The sequence below is a fragment of the Myotis yumanensis genome, unplaced genomic scaffold (assembly GCF_028538775.1).
Source record: "Myotis yumanensis isolate MYYU_CA2020_CCGP unplaced genomic scaffold, mMyoYum1.0.hap1 SCAF_5, whole genome shotgun sequence".
In the NCBI taxonomy this organism is placed as follows: Eukaryota; Metazoa; Chordata; class Mammalia; order Chiroptera; family Vespertilionidae; genus Myotis; species Myotis yumanensis.
The window spans coordinates 106,056,425-106,064,313 of record NW_027223756.1 but is presented as its reverse complement, the minus strand read 5'-3'; the positions used below and the strand labels follow the sequence as shown (position 1 = coordinate 106,064,313).

Genomic DNA, 7,889 nt, shown 5'->3' with positions numbered 1-7,889 from the left:
GCAGTAACCACGGGCTCGGCAGTCACATCCCCTCACAATAGCCGTCTTCAGGGATCACTGTGCTCAGCTGCTGCACAGTGAACTCGCTCTGCACACAGTTCACGGTTTCCTGGGGCCTGGCGGGCGGGAGCCTGCGCTGGGAGAGGCTGAGTCCCTCCCTGGGACCCTCCACCCCGACCCCCCACACATGAGTCTCCCCGTCCCCCTGGACCAGGTTTGCGGAGGGCAGGGCAGGGAGAGCGGAGAAGGGAAGGTTTCAGCTAGCCCTGTGACAGCCTTGAAGCTGGCTCTCTCTGATGGGAGTTTTCATGTTACCCAGCCCCCTTTCTGCATCTTGAATTCCCCCCCAACCCCTCCCCCATCCCCGCAGGCCCATCACCATTTAAGGGCCGAGTCTTCACGAGGGCCAGCCTCCGCACCAGGTGCAGGGTGGTGGCCCAAACTCCCAGCAACCCCAGAAAATGAGGCAGTGACACGTTTGTTTGAAAGCGAGTGGATTTTCAGTGTCAGTGTCTTATTAACTTTGGTCTTGCAGCTGCACTTGGCCAGAAAGTCATACTTACAAGGAAGTGGCTATTGAGAAAGCGGAGTAGCCATTAAGTCTCACTGCCCAGCTGTTACTTGAATTATGCTCCAGATTACCTCTGTCACAGCGTGCACTTTGAACCTCGCAGCAAAAAAGCCTTCCTTCAGATCCTATGCCTTCTAATTCTTTAAGCAAATGTCCCACAAGTTGTAGTTTAAGACAGAGCAGGCGTGCTTATCCTGTTTCAATTCAGTGAGGTTTCAGGAGAGGAACTAAGGGATTTATAGGAACAAAACCTGCTTTGCATTCAGTGAACTCAGGAGAGGTGATCTCCTGAACTTTAAACTTCCACATCACAGCGCGAGGTTGGCTCTGAGATAAGCAACAGAATAAATTCTCTCCTCGGGGTGGACCTGAATCTCATTCAACAGGTTCAGATCTGACCGGACATCATGGCGTTTGATGGAGCCTGGAAGATCGACCGGAACGACAACTATGACAAGTTCATGGAGAAGATGGGTAAGGGCCTCACTCTTTCGTGGTTCCTTCTTTTGCTTCCATCTTCCTCACCCCGTGACCCCGGGGGCTCTGGCCGAGTGCTGGCGCAGAGCAGGGCACACCCAGCACCCGGCTTCCGCTGGAGACACACTGTCACTAGTGGAAGGAAAGGCCTTGGGTGCTGTCCCCTGAGACACAGAAAGATCCAGATGTTTCCTCGGGTTAGAGCTGGCCGAGCCCTGTGGGTGCACGTGCACAGCTTCTTTCTATAAAGGGAAGAAGGGCAGTGTGCATGACTGCTCCCAGGCCTGGGCACTGAGTCCCAGGGCCGGCAACGCCAAGGCATGGAAGAGGGAGGGAGGGTCCTAGCAGGAGTTGCAGGCCGAGGCAATAACCTCAGAATAGCCTCCCGACAACCTGGGGTTCCTCAAGGAGGCCTTAGTTTAACTGCTTTAATATCTGTTCCAACACGCGGGCAGCCCACACGCTGCCCAAGAAGGGCAGACACACGTGTGTCACTACCCACAAGTAAAAGCTGCCTCCACTGTGACCTGCAGCTCAGGGGCCAGAAGCTCCATTTATGGAATCCATAGGCTGTATGATAATGACCTTGACTGCACTAATGGCTGACTTCCTCAGTTCGGTGACAGTCAGAAATGCCTCAGAAAGCAAAGATAATGACGAAGGTCACAATCTGAAGCCACCGTGGAAAGCAGAATTCCAGTAAGAAAAGAATCCTGTATTCATAGAATTAAAGTTGTATATCCTTACACATGGATGAATGTCATTTTAAACCTTCATTGGTCATATCTGAAATTTGGTTTAACTCTGAGACAAAAAGGTTGATCATTTTATTTAAACTAGAGGCCCGATGCATGAAAATTCATGCAAGAGTAGGCCTTTCTACTGCCGGCACCGGCTTCCCTCCAGCACCCAGGACCTGGGCTTCCCTCCTCCAGCTGTAGCAGGCACCTGGGACCAAGTCTGGCTTTCCTCCACCCAGGCTTCATCAGGAAGAACATCTGATCTAATTAGCATATTACCCTTTTATTATTATAAATTGCTTAGTTCTAAGGTTCTGTAGTTCCATGCTCCATTTATTTTTTCACAAATTCGGGGAGAATAGCTTGTCAGGGCTCAGGACCTGCTGGGCGGGGACTTTCTCTGCAGAAGCAGCTGTCAGTCTGCAAGGCTGGGCCCTGGGGCCTCCCCCCCGCCCCCCGCAAACTCAAAAGATGAGGCTGTTAAGGCGTCACTGGTGCTGACTTCACTGCACCCTCCTGCTTGCAGGCATCAACGTGGTGAAAAGGAAGCTAGCCGCCCATGACAACCTGAAGCTGATCATCAGCCAGGAAGGAAGCAAGTTCACCATCAAGGAGTCGAGCGCCTTCCGGACCGCCGAAATCGCTTTCGAGCTCGGTGTGACTTTCAACTACAGCCTCGCGGACGGCACGGAACTCACTGTGAGACATTTTTATATGATGCCTTCTGGCTTCCCTGCCCAGCCCGGGAGCCGCTGCCCATCCCTGGGGGTTGGCTGAGGCGGGTCTCACTCACTTATGAGTTTGCCACCTTGCATGTCACACAGCTGCAGAGGGAGGATTGAATACATTTTTCTTTCCACCCGTATCTGTAAGGAACCGGGACTGAGCAATAAGAATTAGAAAAAGTCCGTTGAAGACTGACTCTAGACCTATTCATAGACCAACTTTCCATACCTGACACAACCAGAACGTTTAGCTCTCTAACCAGACATCACAGGCATTTAATAAGTGTAATTTAGATAATAAAATAATTGTGAATGAGTGAGTGAGAGAGGGAAAGGTCTAATGCTAACCGTAGCTCATATCGTGTCATGTTTAAGATACTAAATTTTAGGGAGTCATGTTTCAACTGACTTTTTGAAAACTTTTCTGTCCTCGGACTTTTTCTAGTTAAATTCTATGCTTGCAGTGACGATGAAAGTGTTAGTTAGCATCTGACCCGCTGTGTCCCTTATAAAGTTCCTATAACAAGTCCATAACTAAAGCCAGTGGGGGTGCCGGCCCGGCCCTGGAACTGACCAGAACCACAGAGAGGTTCAGACGCTCTGCTCTCAGGCGGGTTTGCGAGCCAGCGCGTGGGGCTGCGTGACAGCTCAGCTGCGGTCAGTCCGGCTCCGGGCTGGCTGGTTCCCTTTGGTGCTCTCACCTGTGAGAGGGAGAGCAACAGCCGCCTCACGGGGTGGTTGGGAAGATGCGAGGCGTCCACCCACCCGACTCAGAGCAGCGCCTGACACGTGGGCGACCGCAGCGGTCCATTTCATTCCTGTGACTTTCCTGCTCTGTAGGGGACCTGGAGCCTGGAGGGAGACAAGCTCATCGGGAGATTCAAGCGGGTGGACAACGGCAAGGAACTGCACGCCGTCCGAGAAATCGCGGGTGGTGAGCTGGTCCAGGTGAGTTGTAACCGATCATACTGCTTCCCAAAGCCAAGTAACTACACGACAGCAATGTTATCCTTGTGGTTCTCGAGTTACAGCTCCATAACCACACTATTACTGTCATAAACCTTCTGATTTTAACAGTATGCATCCTTTCTGATGCCTATGTATTGAAGAGAACTTACATCTATGTCCAATACATCGATGCCTATTTTAACTGAAATGTGATTACAAACTGAATGTTTTTTATTTTTTTTTAACATATTTTTATTGATGTCAGAGCGGAAGGGAGAGGGAGAGAGAAACATGAGTGATGAGAGAGAATCATTGATGGACTGCCTCCTGCTCGCCCCACACTGGGGATCAAGTCTGCAACCTGGGCACATGCCTTGACTGGGAATCGAACCTGGGACCTCTTGGTTCATAGGTCGATGCTCAACCACTGAGCCACGCCAGCCAGGCAAACTGTTTTTAATTAGGTGTGTTCTGTATCTGTACAAAAGGCTGCTATCAAGAACAAGGAAAAACACTATGAAGTCACTTCAAAGCGATAACATTATATGAATCTAATCTAATCTTTTTCTTAATTTAGCCTTAAATCTTAATGCTGTTAACACCTCCTGTCTGTTCACACCTTTCAGACTTACACGTACGAAGGGGTAGAAGCCAAGAGGATCTTCAAAAAGGAGTGAGCGATGCCTGCAGGTCAGGCGGACCCACAGGGACAGCGCTGTGGCCGCCTCCTCCTGAGTGCAGTCAACTTATGGGCCAGCCCATTCGTCAACGACCCGGCTTCCCTGTCCCCGTCCCGCAGAGCAAAGAAGTGAAAGCTAGTTCGGGTTTAACAGGGTGTGGGCTCTCAGATGGACGCCGATTCGTGTTCAAAAGAATCTGACATTTTCTAAAAGATGAATAAATATGTTCCTACATTACTTTACAAGGAGCCTCTCCTTTAAAAAAAGGAAAAACCTCCGTGACGTCGCCATGTGTATTGATAGACTGTTTGGGGTTCTTTCACACATTTGGAAAACTAAACGCATAGCCTGCACGGGGGTCTTTACAATCCTGCCCTGGTTTTAAATATTTCCTCTTGTAAAACATACTATTATAAAAACAATATGTATTCAGCCAGAAAACTTAGAAGTAGAAAAGCATATGGGAAATTCATATTCCCACCAGCCCAGGACCCAGCCTGGTCAGCATTCTGGTCTTAGCAGACCCCTCCCGGCCTCGTCTCTGTGGAAACAGGCATTTCTCCACAGGCATCACTCCCAACCACGTGACCATGTGCGAGGGAGAGGCCTGGCCTGTGTGTCTCTGACTGCCAGGGGGCCTGGGCTTGGAGGTTTCCGCTCCTCCGCTCCACCCAGCCATGGGCAGAACCTCTGGGCAGGGCGCCTGGATCTAAGAGGAAGGGGCGCAGATGCCAGCTGGGCCACCTGCCAACCCCACTTCATCAGCACGTGCACCAGCGATGGTGTGGTCTAGGCCTTTTCCTTTCTCATGTTCTCACACGATGTACCACTTTATTTTCTTCCAGCAGCTGCATTACAGGAGGGTGTGCATCAGGGGGAGGAGAGGGGGTTGATATTTTGTGAGCCTCTATGAGCTTTTGTTTTGACTGCCTCTTTTTCATACTATGAAGGTAACAGTTGCCATGTATGTCATCCTAGCCATGATCCAGCACTGCCCTGCTGGGTGTGTGCACATGGCAGGTACATGAGAACTAGAAAGAGATGTGAGCACAAGATGTAAATGCACAGATTGGAGAACGCCTGCCCTTCTGCAAAAGCGAGCCCTCAAATCCACTGTTAGGTTATAACTTCACTGAAAACTTCACAGAGGAAACAGGATTTAGATTTTCACATGCTTTTGTAAAAGGAAAGGCTGAGAGCACCTGTCCCTCTCGAAGCGCACCTCTCTGGCTCAGGGTCTCCACACACCTGAAGTGGGGAAAGGCAGGTGCTAACCGCATTTGAAGGTGGAGGAACTGGCATGTTGTTCACTAGCTTGTCTCCTGTGTCGGAGGCCACGGTGACCCAGGAGCTGAGGCCCTGACCTCAGTCCTGTACATGGAATCTATGTTGTTACCCAGCCCAGCACAATCACAAGTATCTTTTTTTTTTTTAATCAAACCTGTGACCCTTTAATCTGCAGGTCAATACTCTATCCACTGAGCAAAACCGGCTAGGACAATAAAAATTTATCTTTAAAAAAAATACCGACAAAAAAGGAAATCTGAATCCCTCTCCTGCTTATAAACCTTTCAATGGCTTCCCATTGCTCTCAGAGTAAGAGCCAATACCCTGGACCTGGACTATCAGACCCAGAGGATCTGGCTCCTCATGGCCTCACAGGCTCATGAGCTTTAGTTCCGGTTACATTCTAGAGTCCTTGACAGGCTAACAATATTTAGGATGTGTTCCTTCAGACCACAGTGCTTTCCCATGTGTTCTTCCTTGGGCTTGGAATGCTCTTCCCAATTCTTGGCCTGATTAACTACAAGCTTATGGGCCGCTTTCTCAGGGAAACCTCCTTGGACCTTCTCACCTAAGTCAAAACCTCCAGATTCTATGCCAAGAGTCAGCAAACTGATAGATCCTGCCTTCCCCCAACTGGTGGGCAGCTGAGTAGGCACCTTATACGGACTATACATTGAAGCACCAATCAGGACCTGCCAAATACCCTAAGTCAGTGGTTCCCAACCTTCCTAATGCCGCGACCCTTTAATACAGTTCCTCATGTTGTGGTGACCCCCAATCATAAAATGATTTTTGTTGCTACTTCATAACTGTAATTTTGCTACTGTTATGAATCGTAATGTAAATATCTGATATGCAGGATGTATTTTCATTGTTACAAATTGAACATATTAAAGCATAGTGACTAATCACAAAAACAATATGTAATTATATATGTATTTTCCAATGGCCTTAGGCGACCCCTGTGAAAGGGTCGTTCGACCCCCAAAGGGGTTGGGACACACAGGTTGAGAACCACTGTAAGTTAAAATCTCCAGATTTCATGCCAAGAGTCAGCAAACTGATAGATCCTCCTTTCTCCCAACTGGTGGGTGGAGTATGACCTAACCTGCAGCAGGGAAATACCCGAGTGACTAACCATGTACCTTATATGGACTGTAATTGAAGCACCAATCCGCACCTACCAAATACCCTAAGCCCTTGTCCCTATGTGGACCATATAATAAGCCACCCATCAGCGGGTGAAAGGCAGGTCCAGGACCTCATTTCCCAGGAGGGAGCGAGCCATGCTGCCACTGCTGCCTCGGGAGAGCAGGGACTAGGTTTGAGCTGGTTGTGCCCTGTCGAAGCTGCAGCTGCGATGGGTGCAGGGGGCCCAGGTGAGTGCCCGGGTGGGATGTAGGGCCCTCTGACTGGTCAGTCATTTCATCTTTTATCTTTTCCCCGTGATGGCCGGGTCATGGTCCCCTGGCTCGCCTGGCGCTTCCCCCCTGGCCTCCATGCCAGGCACATCCTCTGGCTCGCCCCCTCCCCGCTCTACTGGGCTCCCCTGCGCTCCAGCCTAGCTCCCTACGCCCAGGGCTGCCCTTTCTCCTGAGCAGCTTCTACCCTGCTTTCTCCTCCTTGCAGACTGTCTGGGAGCCCCCCCCCCCCCCTGCCCCCACGCTCCCCTCCCGCAGGCGCATGAACCAGATTATTTTGATTTCTTTTTCTGGAACTCTGAGTGCCCTTCTCTCCCCCTCCTCCCTCTACAGTCCCCGCTGGCCTGGTTCTGCCCTCCCCTAGGCCAGTGATGGTGAACCTTTTGAGCTCGGCCTGTCAGCATTTTGAAAAACCCTAACTTAATTCTGGTGCCGTGTCACATACAGAAATTTTTTGATATTTGCAACCATAGTAAAACAAAGATTTATATTTTTGATATTTATTTTATATATTTAAATGCCATTTAACAAAGAAAAATCAACCAAAAAAATGAGTTCGCGTGTCACCTCTGACACGCATGTCATAGGTTCGCCATCACTGCCCTAGGGTCCAGGTGGCTGGCACCCAGTAAATGGTAGTACCTCTTCCGTCCTTTCTGCCGTGTGTCCAGAGGAGGCATGGTCCAAATGCATCTGCCCCGGGAACATGTGTGGAACATGTGTGCGCCCACATTTATCTCCATCCCTTGAGCTGGAGGTGAGGCTGACTTGACTTGCCTTCCAGTGATAACCTGCGTGTGTTCTGCTTACAGGAGGCCGTATGTGCCTTCCTGAGCATCTAACCAACTTCTTATCAGCTGTTCTGTTTGCCTTTGGGAATCTTAGGGTGGAGCATGGTGGCAGAAGCTGGCGCCCCGAAGTTGGGAGCCAGCAGGGGTAGTACAGTGCTTAAGGGGAGGTGGTTAATTGGATAGAAAGAAAGGCCTGGGGAAGTGTGGGAAGCCTGGCGGGAGAGAGCCCTGAAGCTTCTGGTGGCAGCA

General features: G+C 50.2%; 1 protein-coding gene across 1 annotated transcript; it reads left to right on the top strand.

Moving 5' to 3' along the window:
- The first annotated feature begins 935 nt into the window (after positions 1 to 935).
- On the top strand, positions 936 to 4,386 carry FABP2 (fatty acid binding protein 2). The gene is made up of 4 exons (XM_070416904.1): positions 936 to 1,045; positions 2,315 to 2,487; positions 3,354 to 3,461; positions 4,088 to 4,386. The coding sequence occupies exons 1-4, from the start codon at positions 979 to 981 to the stop codon at positions 4,136 to 4,138; spliced, it is 399 nt and encodes a 132-aa protein (XP_070273005.1). The 5' UTR covers positions 936 to 978; the 3' UTR covers positions 4,139 to 4,386.
- The last annotated feature ends 3,503 nt before the right edge of the window (positions 4,387 to 7,889 follow it).

What these genes read in the sequence shown, in the direction of transcription:
- FABP2 (XM_070416904.1), top strand. Translation starts at nt 979, where the DNA reads ATGGCGTTTGATGGAGCCTGGAAGATCGACCGGAACGACAACTATGAC. An exon ending in CAAGTTCATGGAGAAGATGG is followed by an intron (nt 1,046 to 2,314) that starts GTAAGGGCCTCA and finishes TCCTGCTTGCAG; the next exon opens with GCATCAACGTGGTGAAAAGG. An exon ending in CGGACGGCACGGAACTCACT is followed by an intron (nt 2,488 to 3,353) that starts GTGAGACATTTT and finishes CCTGCTCTGTAG; the next exon opens with GGGACCTGGAGCCTGGAGGG.